The following is a 22,826-nucleotide window of genomic DNA, read 5'->3' as shown; positions in this document are numbered from 1 at the left end:
AAATTTCACTCGCCAAATATGCAACCAATTTGTAAGAGAGATAACTCTTCCCTGTTCGCCAAAATTTATTCCGCTAAAATTATTAGCATACCTTTCAGCCAGCAAATCGCCAAATTTTAGACCAGCGGAATAAACCCGCTATACGATAATAGGAATGAATTTTCTAGTCCAATCTTGAAAGACAATGATGCAACCATTACGTCATCTTTCTACTTAGTCCGAAATATCTGACGTTTTCCTGGCTTTTTTGTGATTTTGATATTTACCGTGCCAGGAAAACGTCAGAACCGGCGCCATTACGTAAACTGGAAATTCGCCGCCTTCAGTTGGAGGCGGCATTCTCTTACGACAAACAAGGGGTACTGAGGACATATTCTAACCCGGATTCCCGCGGGACCTGGATAAAGAGATCAAAGGATTGTTAACCTTTAATAAGAACGGATTTTTCTATATTTATAGCATGATTTGAAATGTGTTACTTCGAACGCAATTTTCCATGAATATAAGTGTTCCTCTGAAACACAGAATAACTGGGTGTCGCAATTCCTGCGTGTCAAAGATAATTCCAAGTCCCAATATTTCCATGCTAGGAGACCTTAAAATCCCGTGAGAGCAGTCATTAGCTGTACCTACAAGTGGTTTGTTGTCAACTTTCCCTTGATTTGCAGCATAAATACTATGTATGAACCTATTTCTTTCTTTTTTACAAAGCATAACCGAAGTCATTAAGACATATAAGGTGGACCGTTACATGTATACAAAGCATGTCCGAAGTCAGTGAGAGATATAGAGCTTAATCACATGTTTGCATGTAAGACTTTGAATACACGATGGATATACCCACAGTCGGGTTTCAAACTTTGCGGTTATGAGTTTCGCAACAAATTCTTCTATTGCACCTCAATGTCATGCTACAAAACATCAGAGCGGTAATTTTCAGGAGAGATTTAAAATGTTCATTGTTATCACACGGCAGTTCTATGTGACGAAAATAGATCGCTGTTATACGGAAGCCCATTAGTGCAAACCAAAACTAAATAAAAAACGAAATTATTATAATTTCGCTATAGCGAATAAATCATGGCCGGATTTCTTTTTCTTCACCATGAACATAATAAAATAAAGCCATCGTCATGATAACGCACTTGGTACGTTATGCGATGTTTACCTGGAAATCCTTGGTTATCTGATGGAGTCGGATATCGCATACAGATGGGAAGCATTTAGACCCTTATAACACATCCAAATATCTGTTTATAAACTTTTGAATTAAATTTAAAAGTATTATTTCCCAAAATTAATCTGAAGAGAAGGCTCAGATCGCCAGTGAATGATGTATTTTGTCCGATTTACTGTAGTATGTTTCTACTGCAGTCATTAATTCCTCAAATTGCATGTTTGTGTAGAGTGGTGTGATATCATAGGCTAGCTGACCGTGTATAAGTAAGAAAATATATGGCTCCCATCAGTCAGGTACCTCAACAATCACTTGATGTTACACTAATTAAGTTTCGGTGGTGTGATACGGTGTGTACCAGTGTGGCTGCTAAAACTGGTGCCAGGTGGCCTTCGTTTATGCCAAGTACTGAATACTTTGCCGTGTCATGTAGAATTAATGACTTACATGTATCAGTTCACATCAGTACAGTACGTTCCTTTTCTTATTTAATAATTTCGTATTTTATATAATAATTTCGTTTTTTATATAATAATTTCGTTTTTTATTTAGATTTCGTTTTTTATATAATAATTTCGTTTTTTATTTAATAATTTCGTTTTTTTATATAATAATTTCGTTTTTTTATATAATAATTTCGTTTTTTATTTAGTTTTCGTTTTTTATATAATAATTTCGTTTTTTATTTAATAATTTCGTTTTTTATATAATAATTTCGTTTTTTATTTAGTTTTGGTTTTTTATTTAATATTTTCGTTTTTTATTTAATAATTTCGTTTTTTATATATAATAATTTCGTTTTTTATTTAATAATTTCGTTTTTTATATATCAATTTTGTTTTTTATTTAGTTTTGGTTTGCACTAATGGGCTTCCGTACTGTTATTTACCTGGCATGAAATAGACACCACTCCACGAGGCTAAACGTGCGTGTCTAAATACTGGGGGGTTAACTTTGCCTACAGAGGTGGACACATCGGGATTTTCACTATGGAATACAACTACCTTGGCCGCACCGGACTGCGTGTGTCCAACATCTGCCTGGGGACCATGACCTTCGGCCATCCCGAGGTGGGTGTACATGTATTTGTTTACACTATAATGCATGAAATTTTTTAATATTTCATGGTAATTTCTGGTAACGTCTTTTTTTTCTGAATAATAGCCTTTTCTGTATTGATTGAAAATTTAAAAGTTTTGTATGTCAGAGATGTACACAGTTAAGGATAGACAGATTACCCGGAACAATGAGTACATGTAATTGTGAATTAATATACAGAATTAATATACAGAATAATCGATTAAGCTCATTGTGTCATTTATTATATGTTTTAACAAATGATCATAGAATGAGTACGCTAAATTTTCAATTTGGCCTCTTTTTAATCTTTTTAATCCTCAATGTCACCCCCATTTAAATCAGAGCACTGTCATATCTTACAAATGTACATGTAGTAAAACAAATCAAAGTACTGATAGTACCGATAGACGATGGAGTGTGTTGGAAAAGGCTTAGATAAAATGAACTTAAAACAGCACCGAGATTGTAACTGCCTGAATGAGCGGTCATTTACGGTAACTGATTTTGTAATTACTAATTCGTGTGAATAAATGTTAAAAAAAATTTATACAAAGTTCATCAAATCCAAACAAACAAGTACACTGTACATCTATATTACTATATTGATAGCTCAGTGGTAGATCGTTCCCTTCGTAACCGGGAGGTCGTGAGTTCGAGTACCGCTTGTGCCATGGCTGCGTCAAACCTAAGACGTAAACATAGGTAGCGATTGCTCCTTCGCCAAACGCTCGGCATTTAGAGGAGAATCACAGGTCTTTTAAATATGATCTCACGATGTCCCGTGTCGCGGCAGGCGTTGGCACGTTAAAGAGAAAGGTGAGGATAACGAACAGTGATCAAAGAGCCCAATATGTTACGGTCGTAAGCACTAAGCATGGGTCTGAATTTCACATATAACTGATGACGTCTCAATATAAGTGAAAAATTCTCGACGTGACGTAAAGCAAACAAACAATCAGTCAATCAAAGTGGGAGGGGTAAATTCAGTTGGTATATTACTGCTCCGCAACTGTTGACTACAGATATCTCTACATACAGGTATGTTTAATTCACAACAGAAACCTAAACCATTCTGTACATTATCATCAAGTACGCGCCAAGATGCTGCAGTTGGGCTCATCCTGATCCAACTCTCATTCATATAAAACAAACATATCCGGTGATGACAGCAATTCACTTTTTAAGCGATGGCCCAACAACACAATATACATGTAGATCGAAGAAGAATTTGTACAAAAAAATTGATCCATGAAAACTACGGCTTCCAGCATGCTACTTTGAACTTTTCAAAGTCGGGACATGGAGACGATGTAGGAGCTACGATCTACAGGGCGGCAGATAAGTTATTTAAGGGATATTTCGAATTGCGATGGTCTCTATAAAGAAATTGACTCGGATGAAATAAACGTCTTCATGTACCATATAAAACCCAATGCAATTTATGAAATGGACCTGATATTATCTGCCAATATTAACACTGTGCCTGACACAATAACATTGCATCAGTTTATGTGGAATGATAATGAAAGAAGAATTATAATAACAAGATGTCGGTCCTGTTTGTGTCTAGCCAAATGTCCTTGTGTCAATCCTTCAGAACACATTTTCATGCATTGATTGAAGACCGCAATGAATCGGAGCAGTCTACAGAAACTGGCATGATTTGTGCGGGAATGTGACAGCAGCATCAGATTCTTAAGATAGCAAAATCATGAAGGTTACAGATGGAGATACAGAACTTACAGGAAAGTGGTGCATTGTAGAACGTGATGGAAAACTTACCCATGTACAATTTTTGAAACATCAGGGTATAATCGATATTATTATCATATCGAGATTCAGCACTCTTAGGAAACGTTTTAAAGGGACTGATTCACGATTTTCCCCAAAATTTTGTTTTTCACTTTTAATGAACAAAACCTACTGTCTAATGTGTTTAAAAGATTTCGCATAAAAATTAAGGATATACATTATCACAAAAGCTCATTTCAGAGAGTTTGTTATTTGTTTTGTAAACAAAGATTGCGGTATGTGTTTGTTTACGAAATTTTAAAAAGAAATGGATATAGATCTAAGTTTATTATATCTTTCACATTTCAAGCATTCTTTGGAGTTTGGATAGTTAAGTTAAAATTTGTGAATATGCAAAATTAAGATGCTTTATATTACAAAATCAATATTTCACTGGTTTGTTTGTATACATAAAAAGACTCGAGTCTTTGTTTACATAACGCAGATTTAAGGCTAAAATATTGCTTTTATTCTTGCATTCAGAAGGTCAAAATTTTGGCTGTCAACATTAAATGAGTTATATTTTTAATGTTTAACATAAAAAATGCAAAATATTTTCTTCAGAAATCGTGAACCAATCCCTTTAATGTTACATTGTACCAGCTATGTCCTACGAAGCATTCAAAAGTATAAATTCAAAAGAGGACACAATCACAGACGAAAATCGCAACGCGAAGCAGAAAAACACATTCATTCAGGTGAAACCAACGTTACAATGATGTGGATTAATTATGTACAACAACACGAGTTTCATAAAGACATCACGCACATCAACAAAGAAACGTCTACCAACTTTAGTTAGACAATTCAAATTGTTTCTTGATGAAAACTAGATTTTACGATGTAATAAAAGAATGGAGTTTTCGTTTCTATATGATTCAGCAAAATATCGAATGTTGCTACTCAAACATGATAAATTCACGAACCTGGTGATGTTGACTGTACACAAGAGGATCTTACATGCTGGATGTGTATAGGCTGTTACTGAAACATGTCTACCTTTCTGGATCCCATCCATTTGACAAAGTGTTGGTTGTTTGTTTGGTTTACGTCCCGTCAAGAATTTTTCACTCATAATATTAATATCTAACGGTAAATCACGAAATTTCATAAAAACCCTAAAGGAAATGGTATGGATAACTGTATATGAAGGAATTGGACTCTTTTTCATAGTATTGGGATTAAAATTTGTCATATTCAGGTTTATGAACTTCTTTAAATTGATCTTAAATTTGTTATTTTATAGATTGGAAAGTTGGACAAGGATGCATCTCACAAAGTCCTGGACCGATTCGCTGCTCTCGGTGGGAATTTTATTGATACTGCTAACGTATATTCCATAGGAGTGTCTGAAAGCATCATAGGGGAGTGGTTGATTAGGTAAGCATGTTTATTAGAGGGTGTCTGAAAGCACCATAGGGGGTTGGTTGATTAGGTAAGCATGTTTATCAGAGGGTGTCTGAAAGTATTATAGGGGAGTGGTTGATTAGGTAAGCATGTTTATTAGGGGGTGTCTGAAATCATCATAGGGGAGTGGTTGATTAGGCAAGCATGTTTACCATAGGGATGTCTGAAAGCACCATAGGGGGTTGGTTGATTAGGTAAGCATGTTTATTAGGGGGTGTCTGAAAGCATCATAGGGGAGTGGTTGATTAGGTAAGCATGTTTATTAGGGGGTGTCTGAAAGTATTATAGAGGGTGGTTGATTAGGTAAGCATGTTTATTAGGGGGTGTCTGAAAGCACCATAGGGGGTTGGTTGATTAGGTAAACAGTTTTATCAGAGGGTGTCTGAAAGTATTATAGGGGAGTGGTTGATTAGGTAAGCATGTTTATTAGGGGGTGTCTGAAAGCAGTATAGGGGAGTGGTTGATTAGGTAAACATGTTTATCAGAGGGTGTCTGAAAGTGTTATAGGGGGTGGTTGATTAGGTAAGCATGTTTATTAGGGGGTGTCTGAAAGCACCATAGGGGAGTGGTTGATTAGGTAAGCATGTTTATTAGAGGGTGTCTGAAAGCATCATAGGGGAGTGGTTGATTAGGTAAGCATGTTTACCATAGAGATGTCTGAAAGTATTATAGGGGAGTGGTTGATCAGGTAAGCATGTTTATTAGGGGGTGTCTGAAAGTATTATAGGGGGTGGTTGATTAGGTAAGCATGTTTATTAGGGGGTGTCTGAAAGCACCATAGGGGGTTGGTTGATTAGGTAAGCAGTTTTATCAGAGGGTGTCTGAAAGTATTATAGGGGGTGGTTGATTAGGTGAGTATGTTTATCAGAGGGTGTCTGAAAGCATCATAGGGGAGTGGTTGATTAGGTAAGCATGTTTACCATAGGGGTGTCTGAAAGCATCATGTTTACACGAGAGGTGTCGGAAAGTACGTTTTAGAAAGTTGATTAATTAGAGTTTAAATGTGTCCTGTGAATGATTGATTGATTGTATATTGTTTAGCATCCCTCTCAAGAAGTATGTATACATACATACAGACAGACAGACAGACAGACACATACAAATATCATACATATCCAATTTCGGACAGTCATCTTTGTAAATAAAATTTACATACCCAAACATTGTAAATAGAAAGTAGTCGAGGACAATTACCTATTTTTCAAAGATGTCATTAGACATATTCATTTGTCAAATTAATATTGAAATAATTTTGCTGTAAGACTTCTTCCAAACAATTTATAATTATGTGTATGTTTGAACGCCTTCATTTTTTTCTTCTACTACTGTTGCATGAAAGGGGTGTTTTGGCGGATGTAAAATTTGACGATTTTAGAATATAAATGTCTTTCAATATCTTCCGAAGGTTTGAAATTGTCAAAACTTGGGAAATAATTTCGACGCTAACAATGAGCGCTCCGCCACAATACTGGTTATATACATGTAACATGGATACTTTGAACTGTGACCAGATTTAATCATTATAAAAGGTGAAAATGACGAACAGGGATCGATCTCATAACTCCTATAAAGGTGGAGATAACGAACTGTGATCAATCTCATAACTCCTTTAAAGGTGAAAATAACGAACAGTGATTAATCTCATAACTCCTATAAAGGTGAAGATAACGAACATTGATCAATCTCATAACTCCAATAAAGATGGAGATAACGAACAGTGATCAATCTCATAACTCCTATAAGCAATACAAGCTCTTGTGAATCGAATCAGTTAAGGGATATAAACGCCATTTGCAGGTGGTAATGGAATATGCGAAGATGACGATGGAGAAGCTGAAATCAAATAATTGAAAAGGTTTATCCATAATGATTGTTCAATTCAAGATTTAAAAAAAGTATACAAGGTTGTAGATGACATCAAAATTATTCTTTTGACAGACAAGAAAGAGAAAAATTCGTAATTGCCACCAAAGTGCGAGGCCCGATGGGAGATGATGTGAATAGCATTGGTTTAGGACGGAAACACATTATGCAGAGCTGTGAGGCGAGCCTTAAACGGCTTCAGACGGACTATATAGATCTATATCAGGTAATCATACATGTTTATCAGGAGGCGTGTCATAGTAATACCACGTTAACATGATTAACATACATGTACATGTTTATCAGGAGGCGTGTCATAGTAATATCACGTTAACATGATTAACATACATGTTTATCAGGAGGCGTGTCATAGTAATACCACATTAACATGATTAACATACATGTTTATCAGGAGGCGTGTCATAGTAATACCACGTTAACATGATTAACATACATGTTTATCAGGAGGCGTGTCATAGTAATACCACGTTAACATGATTAACGTATTTCAGTTTAATGAAAAGGTGAAGATCAATAATGTATAGGAAATTACGCGTTGGGATATACCAGAGGTGTAATCAGGTGCCCAGGAGGAGTAAACATCCCCTGTCGACCGGTCACACCCGCCGTGAGCCCTATATCTTGATCAGGTAAACGGAGTTATCCGTATTTAAAATCAGTGTGCCTAACAATCGATATGAAACACGTCAGACAGCATATACATGCGATTCCATTATATTACATAAAGATATATGGTGTAGGGTAACACCATAAAAAATAAAGAACTTTAGGTATTTGAAATAAAGCTACGTGCATGAGTATCTGCCTGACTGATAATATATACATAATGTATACATTTATTTATGTACATTAAATAAGTAAAATGACTTATAGGTGTTTTGTTGAATAGGTCCATGGTTGGGACGATGCTGTTTCCCCAGAGGAGTGGTTAGAAGCCCTCGGGGATCTGGTGAAGGCTGGCAAGGTGCGCTATATCGGAGTGTGCAACCTGTGTGGTTGGCAGATGCAGAAAGTGGTGGATCTCTGCAAGTCTGGCAGGTACCCGGCTGTAGTCAGTCTTCAGGTATGAGGATAAATCAGATTTATCAATATATAATACACTGTACGTGTTACTCTATTGTTAATGGTAACAACATATAGAATACGAATATTGTCCTTTTATATCAGCAACAATACAACTTACTTTGTCGTCACCCGGAATTCGAGGAACTTCAAGTCTGTAAATATGAAGGTCTCGGAGTGTTGCCATGGAGCCCATTAAAAGGGTAATAATACAACAATTCAAACCATTTGGTGTCAATATGACAAATTAGGTAGCTTCATCAGCAATTTAGACACGGTACTAGCATGGAAAGAAAAGATAACGAACAGTGATCAATCTCATAAATCTTATGAAAGATACGAAATTGAGAAAAGGGGAAACACGAACCCCTGGAAACACCAGAAGTGAGTTCACGTTCCTAGGAGGAGTAAGCATACCCTGTCAACCGGTCACACCCGCCGGGAGTCCTATATCTTGATTAGATAAAATGTTTTTTTTCTTCACACATATCAAGACGTCATCAGTTGTAGTTGAAATACTACATTTAGACCTATGCTTAGCGTTCAGAGCCGTAGCGGTTAGGGTTCTTTAACAAGTCAAAGCCTGCCACGAAATGGGACCTCCGTTTTTACGATCATATCCGAAAGACATGTCATTATGACTTCAAAATGCCAGAAGTTTGTCGAAAAATCAATCACAACCCATGTTTATGTCTTGGCTTTGACGCGACCAGCGCACGAGTGGGGCACGAACTTAATAGATTTCGGTTACCATGCACTGAGCTTCCGCGACCGATCCCCAGGAAATGGAGGAATCGGTATGGGAAGAACGACCTAACAGCATCTGGTTTTAATAATTCCAACCTCCTAAATGCGTGATAGTAACAGCTAAGTCGTACATTTCACAGCATTAACCGTGATTAACATGTTATGCATAGATTTGAATTTAATTCGTCTCTTTTACTTTTCAGTGGAATGCTTACAGGTAAATACAACCGTGGAGTACGGCCTGATAAAGCGGCGGGACGGATTGGACGCATTGCTCAAGATGAATCAAAGGCTATGCAATCTGCCCCAGCTTGGAGTCAGTACGAAAATAATGAAGAATTTTGGAAATTATTGGAAGCTGTGGAAAAGATTGCCAAAGATTGTGGTATGGTTGAAATGAGAGAAAGGGAGAATTCTAATTACAGTATATGTACTGTTTGAATTATCTTGTGTTGTTCTAAAGTAATAGATGAAAGGCAAAGATAACGAACAGTGATCAATCTCTTTAAATCCCACAAAGAATACACCATAATGAGTTTGGCAAACACGGATCCTAGGGCATACCAGAGGTGGGATCAGGTGCCTAGGAGGAGTAAGTATTCCCTGTCGACCGGCCACACTCACCGCGAGCCCTATGTCTTGATCGGGTACTCTGTGTAATCCGTGGTCAAAATCAGTGTGCTAAGAACGACCTAACAATCAGTATGAAACAGCATTTGACCCAATGATAGGTTTTATAGGCAAACTATATCATTATAACGACCATAGAATTTGCGAAACGAGACTGTTGAAACCCTTATAGTATCAACTTGTCAGTAGGTAGCATTTCTTAATTTAAAAACCGATCATACGCAGAACAAACTCTTGTGCATCGAACCACTGCAGAGATATAAACACCATATGCAGGTGATAACGATGACGTGAAGACGGTGGAGAAGTTGAAATCATCGCGTTTGTCATAAAGTTATGTTGTTACATGTAGTTTACCGTTAATATCCATTTTCAATAAAATATCTAAGAACGAAGCAGATGTGGAGGACTCCGTGATGTCTTTTAGTTTGAGTTCACAATGATATATCGAATCAACATATGAATGAAAATGAATATTGTTAATAGATAAAATGTCATTGATATATCTAAATGTCGAGTTGAAGGCCACAGCAAGAGATATTTTCTTCTCATGAAAAAATTTCTGAACAAACTCTGCTTCATAGGAATATAAAAACAAGCCAGCTAACAAAGGAGCACAATTCGTGCTCATGTAAATTTCAACAGATTGTTGGAAGACCTTATCACCAAAGTCTACGAAGATATTGTCAGTGAGGAACTCCAGCATATTGGAATTAGAGTGGTGTTTAACAGGGTAATTTGTGGATGACTGGTCACTACATACGAATATTTCCTTTTTCCATTTTTGTTGAATAAGCAACTGTCTATGATGTCAAAAAGTCTAGTGTTTAATTTATCGCGAAGAATATTTAGGACTTCTTCATCTTAAATGTCCCACTATTTAAATTTGATCGTGATGAAATATGGACGGTAGACATCGATATTTATAGGACCTCCCTTACCAAATTGTAAAGTTTGCTGCAAATTTGCCGCAAGTTTGCTGCAAGTTTGCGGCAAACAAATCAGTGTGCCAGAGCTGTTTGCCAGAAGTGTGCAGCTAATGCCGCTAGCGGCATACAGTGTGCCACTAGCAGTACACAGTGTGCCACTAGTGGCACAGTGTGCCAGAAGTGCACCACAACTTTTCCTAAATGAAACAGTGTGCCAGAAGTGCACCACAACTTTTTCTTTGGTATTCAGAATCAAAACTGTGTGCCAGAAGTGCACCACAACTTTTTCTTTGGTTTTCAGAATCGTGTGCCAGAAGTTCACAACTTTTTTCTTAAAATTTTAGAACTGAAACAGTAAGGGTACCAAAGTTCACGACTTTTTCTTGAATACAGTATTTAGAATAAAAGAGCCATATCAATATATCCATCACAACATTTTCTATAATAGAACATATGCAACATTTCTCGCACCCCCTTCAATCGATCTTCTTAATTGTCTTAATGGGAATTAGGGGTCATTTTGTCACCAAATATTGAATTCAATGAAAGTTGCCCTATAATAGATATTATATATTAAAGTAATAATTACACTTGTATTTAATTATTTCAAACACCTTTTAACATCTTGAAAAAGAATATGTGATTTTGGTGATTGAATATTATTGTCTTGCGAGACAGTATAATTATTCTCTAGTTACCTTTGCATGCTGTCAGCAAAATGTATTTGTTGTTTTTGTTTATATTTGAGAAATGATTTAATTGGGGTGCAGTGAATACTTCTTCTGTATATATATTTCTTTACATTAAAAGCGGTTATCTAACATAGTTTTATTAGGATTAATTTTCTTGTTTTTGTACATAATAAAAAATAAATGTTCTTATTAGTCATCAATATGTATTTCAATATCATCGAGAGATTTTGAGAAAAAAATAGTTGCCATCACTTTCACAGCTAATGCCCCTTTAAAGTAAGATGTAAGTGCACAGGTATCTGAATTTTAATCTAATTATTTCAATTATTTATTGATTCACCAAGCATGTTGGCATACAATCATGTTACACAATATGAGATATATAATGACAATAAACTAATTACTAACAGTTCATTTACATATATGTAAATACAAGTATATATTTGATATGTACCTGTGATATTAGACTATGTATACAATTTAGTATTGCATATTACATAAATTAAATGTAGTTATAGCACTCTACTTTTGGTGCGCAATTCAAAACATTCATGTAAAAATTAAATGTAGTTATAGCACTCTACTTTTGGTGCGGAATTCAAAACATTCATGTAAAAATTCAAAAAACCTTCTAGCATGAACTACATTGACAGGGTTGCATAGTACTTTACAATGGTTTTCCTTTGATATAGCATCGTGTGAATTGTAGATGTTCAAAGGGTAATAGTTAATTAGAAAAAAAATGTGAAGAAATTTTTTTTTTATATCTAAATAAATGGAGAGAGAGAGAGAGAGAGAGAGAGAGAGAGAGAGAGAGAGAGAGAGAGAGAGAGATTTCTTTTCTTTATTTACATGTATATCTGTTGATTACAGTTCAGATACTGGGTTTGTGAGTTGAAATTATTCAAATGAGAGTGGTAAAAATCCACCTTTATATGTATAATTTACATATCAGGATTTTATCCAGGTACGTTATTCTGGTTTGTGGAATGCTAATTTATACTAAGTTAGAATAATGTCAGCTGTATACCAAAGTAGGTCTTCATGGGGCTTTACGGCTCTTTGCATCGTAAATAGAGATCGGGTTCAATGCGTCGGTTGTGGGATTCACACAATATATGATGAGCGCGAAAGTTGATATTGACAGACGCCATAATGTTATACCGGTAAACAACATTTTGAACATGAATCGAGAACAGGAGTTGAATCAGTTGATGCAGATATTCTGAGGAGAATCTTCCAGTCATTGAGTAAGTGAATTACTGTGTATCTTATAGTTATAAACTCTCTAATATATTGTTCAAAACGAAACTGACCATCGCTCATATTGTATGTTGTTGCGTCAAATCTTGCAAGTCGGTGTTTACGTTCATAAATTTACATGCTTCATTCAATTCTTTGAAATTATGTGAAATTTTTTTTTTAAATTTCCTTTGTATGAGATTAGACTCCTTCTAGTTGCATTATCGTAGCCCTCGCGGATTTTTTTCTTATACATTTAGACAGGACCATATAGGCACTTTTAAAAAAACGGAGAGAGAGGGAGAAGGCCGGAAAACAAACAAATAATTAGGCCTATTTCCGTAATACTTAAGCTATTTTTTGTTTACTTTCTACTCGGGTAATATTTGCAAAACTTAATTAGTTTATTAAGTAAATGGTGTTTTTTAATGAATGGTTGATTATTTTTTTTTTTTATTCAAGTGCTTATGATTTGAACCCAGATGTCCAGTTAGAAAAATTAAACTGCATTATGATCAGGGATGTGACCTCTGGAATCTCAATTTTGTCTCTACATCAATACATTTAATACGTTATTAAAATGGATTGAAGGTCTTGTCTTGGCAATAAAGTTAATTTGTACGTAAAGTTGGGTCAGCATGAGATTAACAGTTGTACATCAGATATTGCATTTATTAGCCCAATGGGCTGTAACGCAACATTGATTATTGCTCGGCTTTGAAAATCGGTGGCCCCAGGTGTCGGGTGACGGTAATTACATGTACACACTCCAGAATGATTCCTCCTATGTTAGATGCCTTGCAAACTTATATATAGGAGGGCCAATGGTATCTCGTAATTATTTAAAATTTTATATCTTTTTCAGAATTGATGGTGTGTTGATAGGCTGTCTTCAACTTGCCATATCTTAGAGTTCCAACATGCAGGCCTGGATTAATGTGTATAAATCACTAATGAAAAAAAGAATGACATTTCAATTTATACACACTTGCCAAGTGAATCTGATGAGACTGCTACATGTATTTGTGAGTAAAGGCACTCTGTCTTAACCGAAAAACTATTTACAGTTTATCACAACAAATGGATGGGACAGTAGAGCTGTTGCGGACAATATGTGATTGTGATGACCAAGTACTGAACAAGTGGAAGATTAGAAGAAGGTCCAGAATTCAATCATGTTTTTGATTCTAAGGTGCACACAGCATGGAGATAGTCCTATTATTCTCCCGTTCATCTATGATGGAGAAACTTCTGTAAATGTTTAGTGTTCTCCCTAATAATTAAATAATTCCAATGTTATTTATTACAATTGTTTTGATTGGAGGAAAATAAAGCTGAACAGAAGTTTACACATCAATAAATCCGAAAATGCGATGTATTCATACACACCTGAAAACAAATAACATAGTGCGGGGAAACTATTCAAATGTTTGGAATTGTTAGTAAAGTGAATGAATTGGAATTATAAGAATCAAACGTTCTTTTTGAAGAATTTATCGATGTGTAAACTCTGGACATTTTACTCACAAACTTAACATAAAAGTGCTTCGCACTTTTATTCAGTTTGTGAGCAAAATGTCCGGAGTTTACACATCGATAAATTCTTCAAAAAGAACGTTTAATCCTATAATGCCCACAAGTCTGTATTAATTTATCAGAATATAAAGTCCTTCACAGTACTGATTTTAAAATTAATGTAGATTGTCTCCAGATTTTTCTGAGGAAAAGTGCATAGTTTACATGTGTGAATTTTGAATATATTTCATTCTTGTCTGCAAATGTTGCCGAAACCTGTTGTTATTGATGCACAGTCATGTTATGCAAATGATAGACCTTAATTACATGTACAGAAGATCATGTCAACTCCTTTGTCTTAATTGTATACACAATTCTAGCATTTATAGCATCATTTATATAGCACTTGCTAGTTTAAGAAGGATTTTATTTTCTAAAAGCTTTCATTTGACATGATTGATCTAAAACGGCCAAAATTCACAAATCTATTTAAATCACAACCTGACCTTATGTCAGAAAAGTGCCACTGTGGATTGATATTTTTCTCTTGGATCTTGAAAGAAATTCTTTATGCAGCAGTTTCCAAATAAAATGTACTCTCATGGCCAGGGTGGGACTTCACCGAGAACTTTTTAACATTGCACAATGCAATATTTGTAGATTAGAAGTTGTTGCAGTTAAAGTCTTTAAGTTTTCTCTCACATCTTGTTATAATTATATTTTATATTTTTGGTTGGGTTGCACAATGTGCAAACAGTTTATAAAATGGTGAATGACTCAGTGGTGGGCAAGCGACAGTAGCGTCCCTGTAATAGTACCTACTTTGTGTAATCAACTCCTTTCACACCTCTCACTTGATGTTCCTTAAACTTTGTACAGTTGTTAGGGATACATTGAAGATGTGCATGTGCCCTTTTGAAAGTGATCAGACATTTTTTGAAAAATTTACATGTAGTTGAACTTCGACATTTTTAAGCATTTCTTTAATCGACAGTAGCTATTTTGTGTAATCAACTCCTCGTATACCTCTAACTTGACATTCCTCAAACTGTGTACATTTGTTTTGAACACATTGAAAATGTGCATATGTGTTTTTGAAAGTGATCAGACATTTAAAAAAAAATGTATATGTAGTTGAACTTAGTCATTTTTAAGCATTTCTTGAATAGATGGTAACTATTTTGTGTAATCAAATCTTCATGCACCTCTAACTTGACATTCCTTAAACTTTGTACAGTTGTTATGAACACATTGAAGATGTGCATGCATCTTTTTGAAAATGATTAGACTTTTTAAAAAAAAAAATTATGTGTAGTTGAACTTGGTCATTTTTATGCATTTCTTGAATAGATGGTACCTATTTTGTGTGATCAACTCGTGCACATTTAAATTGATATTCCTCAAACTTTGTACAGTAGTTATGGACACATTGAAGATGTGCATGTGTCTTTTTGAAAGTGATCAGACTTTTTTCAAAAAAATTACATTTAGTTGAACTTTGTCATTTTTTTAAGCATTTCCTGAATAGATGGTACTTATTTTTTTGTAATCAACTCCTCTTACAGCATTTATTTGACATTCTTCAGACCTTGAACAGCTGCTATGGAAGCATTGTAAATGTGCAGGTGTCTTTTCGGAAGTGATCAGACATTCTTTGAAAAATTTACAAGTGCATGGTGAAGTTGAACTTAGTCATTTTTTAAGCATGGTACTTTATGTAACCAACTCAGCTTTTACTTAACATTTTCCAGACCCTGTACATTATAGATGTTTTAAAAACATTGAAGATATTCATGTAACATTTTAAAAATGCTTCTCTTTTTTTTTCCTCTCTTTTTTGTTGTTGAAAAATTCTACCTTTAATTTGTCATTTTCCCAGTATATGTTTCTACTGTTGTTCCTATGATAGAGAACATATTTTACAAGAACCCGGTCATTTCTCTTTTTGAATAATTTTTTTTTAATTAGTATTTTTGAATATGTTAATTGATATGTCATTGTTCTTGAAATTATATTAATTGAATTGTTATTGTGTTTTTTGTTTTGTAATGACAGTTTATATAGCATCCCTTAATATCGAGCAGACAGTGCCAGAAGTGTGCCGCAAGTTTGCCGCAAACTGTGTGCCAGAAGTCTGCAGCAAGAGTGTGCCGCAAGTTTGCCGCAAACTGTGTGCCAGAGGAAAAATTTGCATACGAAAAGTATACTTGCGGCAAATATGCCGCACACTGTGTGCCAGAAGTGTGCAGCAAGTGTGTGCCGCAAGTTTGCTGCAAACTGTGTGCCAGAGGAAAATTTGCATACGAAAAGTATACTTGCGGCAAATATGCCGCACACTGTGTGCCAGCAAGTGTGTGCCGCAAGTTTGCTGCAAACTGTGTGCCAGAGGAAAATTTGCATACGAAAAGTATACTTGCGGCAAATATGCCGCACACTGTGCCAGAAGTGTGCAGCAAGTGTGTGCCGCAACTGTGCCACAAACTGTGTGCCAGAGGAAAAATTTGCATACGAAAAGTATACTTGCGGCAAATGTGCCGCAACTAGTTGCGGCAAACTTGCCGCAAATGCGCTGCAAATTTGCAGCAACTGTGTGCCAGAGGGCTTATATTTTGGTAAGGGCTTGTACTACCGACGTTGTCTTAGATAGAATTTACAAAATGCACATATTGCTTTGAGATATATTGATGTGTATTTTTATCGGCATGTTCGTAGGGATTTGATCCCGTGGTTGGAGAGTTCTTATTCTTTCTTGTATCACATTACATTCAATTAAGAAACAGTTCTTTTTAAGAGGAGTACATATTTCCTGTTTGTTTCACTCTCTCTCTCTCTCTCTCTCTCTCTCTCTCTCTCTCTCTCTCTCTTCTATTTCTTTATCAATTATGATTTTGTATATGTGCATTTTTATTGCTTGACTCATTCTTATTGGTTGATTGGCCTTATATATTTTTTTTTCATTGCTAATTAAGCTAACGACCTATCTTACTTCTTTTCGACCTTGAATTTTCTGGTCGTTTCATTAAATTTTATTTACCATTATTGCATTGGTTCGGATTCTTTTGAAATAGTCATCATTCAGGACCCATTTTAGTTGCCTTGCTTTAATTGGATGTGTTCAGTGCTAAATGAAATATGATGTAACGTATGACTCATCTTATCGGGCTCGCGGCGAGTGTGACCGGTCAACAGGAGATGATTGCTCCTCCAAGGCACTTGATCCTGCCCCTGGTATGTCCAGGGGTTTGTGTAATTTATGAGATTGATCACAGTTCGATATCTTCACCTGTTCATGATATCAATTGATGTCTTAATTTTGTCGACATCTCACTGTATAAAAATGTCAATATTCTACTTTCCGAAAATGTTGATATTCTAATCTCCGACAATGACATTTTTCTATTAGGAAATGCTGATAAGTTACTAACCAAAAATGACACGAATGTCCTAGTTTTATTGAAAATTTATTATATGAAAACAATATCAATGTCTTAGTTTAGTCGATTTTTACTCTCTGTATTTGTCGATGTTTACTCTCTGTATTTGTCGATGTTTAATGTCTGTATTTGTCGATTTTTACTGTCTGTATTTGTCGATGTTTACTCTCTGTATTTGTCGATGTTTACTCTCTGTATTTGTCGATGTTTAATGTCTGTATTTGTCGATTTTTACCGTCAGGAAAGAGCATTCCTCAGGTAGCAATCCGGTGGCTGCTTCAGAAGAACGTGGTTGCCTCCGTTATCATTGGAGCCAACTCGATTGAGCAACTAGAAGACAATATAGGGTCGGCAACAAACTGGCAACTCTCCAAGGACCAGGTACAGCTTATAGACTTATCTTCCTTTTGTTGCCCATGACATAGTGATGATATTCGCATGATTGGTTGATTGATTGTATCTTGCTTAACGTCTCGCTCGAGAATTTTTCACTCATATGGAGACGTCACCAAGACCGGTGAAGGGCTTCAAATTTAGGCGTATGCTCGGCGCTTACGGCCATTGAACAGTAAGGGTTCTTTAGCGTGCCACACCTACTGTGACACGGGTCATCCGTTTTTAAGTTCATCTCCGAGGACCCGTGACATTCACACCTGATGCCGAGCATTTGGTGATGGAACTGTCACTACCTGTTTTAACGACTTAGGTCTGTCACGACCGGGATTCAAATCCCAGTCTTCCGCATGGGGGGCGAACGCTCTAACCTCTCATGAATGTTTCCTATAAAACAGTTGTATCTTGTTGCCTGCAGTACAACAGCTTGGTAAATTAAATATTTCGAATGAAAACGCTGAACTAGTCAATGTTTCGTTCATGTGCCAAAATCACCCATTCTAAGGCTATAAGTCTTTTGTCTACATGTATTGATATCAAGAGCTATTTCAAAGTTATCATTCATTCAGGACTGTATGATATCCGTAGATAGTTCAATTATAGGCGTGTCATAAAATCAAATGGCATCAGAAATACACTAAAATGAACAGGCAGTTATATTGCATGATTTGGAATTTACTATTCAAGGGTAACGGTATTGAACTTTATATAAAGGACACCTAAGTTTGCCGATGTAAAAAATAATTCCCTTGTATATTCGTACACAATCAATCTACTTTACTACCAAAGTTCATCCCGACATTCCGCATATTTCCTAAAATATACAGAATTCCCTATTATTTTTTACTCCAAATTTACTTGGGCCCTGGCACTGTATCACTTAACAGAATGCTTGTGAATTACAAGACGCAATCACATATTATAGAATGTGCAACATTGGATATCTCAATTTCTTACCTTAGTTTATAAATTGACGTCCGTAATAGCTCCAAGTGGTCTGCACTTTCATTTTTCACAGCCATTTTGACCGCCGCCACTAGAACTTTATTATTATAAACGTCAAACACCTGTGATAATGTGGTTTGGATGAGAGAGTTGCGTTTCATTGGATCTCCAAATAGTTTTCGGTCCATTCATCCTTTTGGTGTATATAAAGGAATCGGTCAAAATGACCATGATATTAAGTGAAAGTGCAGATATTTTCGCTTACTTAGAGCTATTATTAACTTGGGGTCAATAAAATATAAAAATGATATCTAATGTTGCACATACTGTGTAATTACTTGTTGCGTTCCACAAAAATATTCTGTTAAGTTTTATAGTGCCTGGGCCTAGGTAAATTTCGAGTAAAATTAAGAGGCATTTTTCGAATTGATTTCGGTATATCTTCGGAAGTATACAAAATTTCGGGATGAACATTAATAGTGATGTAGATTGATTATCTATGAAAGCATCAGAATATAGAGTAGAACATTCTATCATTTTGTTTATTACCGGTATTGTTATGTCATCGGCGACCTTTGGAACCCCACACCCGTAGCCAGGGGGGTTCGTACGAACCCCCCCCCCCCCCTCCCCCTTGAAAACTACTAAGCACTATTAAAGTCGGCATTTTGTTTGAATTGTGACTATTAAAGTCGGGATTTTTTATGAAAATCATGAAAATTCATAGCAAAAAAAGGCATGATTCCAAAATTCAAATTAAGTGCCAGGAAATTGCTAGATTGCAGGATTTTGCACCAAATACCCCAGACCCCCTGCCGTAGTGGCACCTCGCGGTGCGAGGTGATAGACTCGCAACGCGAGTCTATGTAACACCCCCCCCCCCCTTGAAAAATCCTGCCTACGGGCCTGAACCCTATACTTAAAGTTGTATAGCTTTGCTCTTAAGTCACTGTAGTAGATTCGATCCCAAGCGATAGCATTGCCTGTGATGAAATACAAACATTCTATGCATCTATAATCAGATTATCATTTCATAGTATTTACACGTATATGTACCACTCTAAAAATATTTCAGATGGACAAACTTGACACCCTTTCCAAACCGGAAGTCCCGTACCCATACGAGATGATGTGGCGAATGAACGCTAACAGAGTGAATCCGTATCACCCAGCTCCGTTCGTAAAGAATACATGAAGTGTGTTCATATGTGTAATTATGTAATAGTGTTTATTAATTGATTTAAATTAATAAATCTACACAAGTATATATAATTCAAATTAAACATTATCTGAATAACCACTGCATTGAGATGTGTTTTATGTTCATCCAAGTAGAACAGGCAGTACCTGTTCTGATTTATTGAATTTTGCCTTAGGTCATTAGGTCTTTTGTATATAGGTTTGAAAGGGTTCAAAGTTTCTATTGGTTTTAGTGTTGTTAGCTGGTGTGTTATTGGTCAGTTCTTTTCCCCTCCAAACGTTCTTGGTGGTGTTCAGTCATTTCTTTGTCTAGTTGGTTTATAGAGAAATTGGTGAAAATATATGACAGATATTTGACTGTTGACTGATCATTTCTTTAACAAGTCAATCTCCATGGACATGTTTTGTTAAATGAGGGATTATTGCCACATCACTTATTCCCATTTATGTTTATCAGCTTCTATTACCCAAACTCTGCTCACCGTAGCTCGTTTTTGCTGTCATAAAAAATCTGAACAAAGAATGATTGAGATTGAAAATTTGTCATTTATTACAATACCAAATGACGAAAGAAATCTTCAACATAAGATTTTGGGGGAAATCAGATATATTCCCATAGAATGATTCTGGCAATAAAATGGAGGTGGTCGACATCTAAGAACCCATACAGGACTTTGTTGTTTAATTCGAAGAAACCCTGTTACAATTATATAATCAGCGAAGTGATCAGAAAATGTACAAAATGTGCTTCGTTTTGTGCTTCAATACACATTTGAACCACACCTGGAAAAAAATGGAAAATATGTTCTTTTTCCAACCGCTCGGCACTAATTTAGGAATGTGAGTTACGGGTCTTGTGAAAGATATATTAAAAAGCGAGGTCCTTTCTCACAGTAAGCGTTTATACAGAAAAGATACCTTACGTTTTGAGCTCACCTGAGCTGAAAGCTCATGTGAGCTTTTCTGATCATCTGTTGTCTGTCTGTCTGTAAACTTTTTACATTTTCGACTTCTTCTCCAGAACCACTGGGCCAATTATAACCAAACGTTGCCAAAAGCATCCTTGGGTGAAGGGTTTCAAGTTTGTTAAATAAAACGGCCATGCCCCCTTGAAAGGGGAGATAATCACAAAAATGCAAAAATAGGGTGGTGTCATTTAAAAATCTAAAGAACCACAGGGCCAGAAGAGCTGAATTTACATGAAATCTTCCTGACATAGTGCAGATTCAAGTTTGTGAAACTCATGACCCCTGGGGTTAGGATGGGGCCACAATAGGGGAGCAAAGTTTACATAACGAAATAGAGAAAATATTTTAAAAATTTCTCCTTAAGAACCATTAGGCTAAAAACGTTTACATTTGCACAAAAGCCTCGATCCTGACATAGTACAAGTTGAGGTTCGTAAAAATCAAGATGGGGTCACAGTATGGGATAAAAATTGTACGTACATATATATAGGGAAATCATTAAAAATCTTCTTAAAAATCACTGACCAGGGAAGTTTACATTTACATGAAAGCTTCATGACATAGTGAGCTGACCTGTTTCTATATTCATATGAAGCAGAATTTATTCAAAAACTTATACGCGAGAAGAAAAAATCTCTTGTTGTGGCCTTCAATTCAACATTTAGATATATCGACGACGTTTTGTCTATTAACAATAATAACTTTCATTCATATGTCGATTCGATATATCCCTGTGAGCTCAAATTAAAGACACCACAGAGTCGTCCACTTCTGCTTCATACTTAAGATATTTTATTGAAAGTAGACATTAACGGCAAACTGACAACTTAACTGTATGACAAACGGGATGATTTCAGGTTCTCCATCGTCAACTTACCATATCTATGTAGCAATATTCCATTATTACCTTCATATGGTGTTTATATCTCTCAACTGATTCGATACTCAAGAGTTTGTTCTGTGTATAGTCAGTTTTTAAATCGAGGCAAGCTACTGACAAACAAGTTGATGGTACAGGGGTTTCAACAGCTTTGATTAAAGTCAGCATTTCGCAAATTTTATGGTCGTTATAACGGTTTAGTTCGTCAATACAATATATCATTGGGTCAAATGCTGTCTGACATGTTTCATACCAATTGTTAGGCAGTTCTTGGCACACTGATTTTGACTACGGATAACTCCGTTTACCTGATCAGGATATAAGGTTCGCGGCGGGTGTGACCGGTCGACAGGGATGCTTACTCATCCTAGGCACCTTATCCCACCTCTGATTTGTCCAGGGGTCCGTGTTTGCCCAACTCTCTATTTTGTATTGCTTATATGCGTTTGATCACTGTTCGTTATCTTCACCTTTCATAGTGCAGATTCCATTTTGTAAAAATCACGGCCCCCGGGAGGAAGTTGGGGCCACAATAGGGATAAAAGTTTTGCGAACAGGAAAAATCTTTAAATATGAGCCAAGGTGACTCATGCGAGCGATGTGACCAATGGGCCTCTCGTTCTGTACAGTCTGTTTATACATGTACTCTGTCATTATTAAATCATTAAATGGTATATTTAATGTAAAAAAAAAAAAACAACCAACAACACTGATTTGTTCCAACGCCAAGCTGTGTGAATTAAAGAAGACTTTGTGAAAGTTGATCAGTTTGATTATTCTACGTCCATGTTTTAGGGGGAAAACTAGGGCAAGTTTCGATATACATGGTAAAATCTAAGACTGGGATTAA

The 22,826-nt window shown here is 36.0% G+C and overlaps 1 protein-coding gene across 3 annotated transcripts in view; it reads left to right on the top strand.

The window, feature by feature from the left end:
- The window catches only part of LOC125660482 (1-deoxyxylulose-5-phosphate synthase YajO-like), a 31,600-nt gene extending 11,372 nt beyond the window's left edge, over positions 1–20,228 (top strand). The window contains exons 1-8 of one of the 3 annotated variants that reach the window (XM_048892320.2): positions 1,827–2,247; positions 5,295–5,428; positions 7,394–7,544; positions 8,229–8,402; positions 8,507–8,604; positions 9,352–9,533; positions 17,832–17,971; positions 20,004–20,228. In XM_048892320.2, coding sequence (XP_048748277.2) covers positions 2,167–2,247; positions 5,295–5,428; positions 7,394–7,544; positions 8,229–8,402; positions 8,507–8,604; positions 9,352–9,533; positions 17,832–17,971; positions 20,004–20,123 — 1,080 coding nt within the window. In that variant the 5' untranslated portion in view covers positions 1,827–2,166 and the 3' untranslated portion in view covers positions 20,124–20,228. Of the gene's footprint in view, positions 1–1,826; positions 2,248–5,294; positions 5,429–7,393; positions 7,545–8,228; positions 8,403–8,506; positions 8,605–9,351; positions 9,534–17,831; positions 17,972–20,003 lie in introns of those variants that run through there. The other 2 variants (XM_056149180.1, XM_056149181.1) reach the window with 2 other exon arrangements.
- The last annotated feature ends 2,598 nt before the right edge of the window (positions 20,229–22,826 follow it).

This window comes from Ostrea edulis, chromosome 9, assembly GCF_947568905.1.
Source record: "Ostrea edulis chromosome 9, xbOstEdul1.1, whole genome shotgun sequence".
Classification (NCBI taxonomy): Eukaryota; Metazoa; Mollusca; class Bivalvia; order Ostreida; family Ostreidae; genus Ostrea; species Ostrea edulis.
Note: the sequence above shows the minus strand (reverse complement) of the source record. Positions and strands in the feature narration are given on the sequence as shown.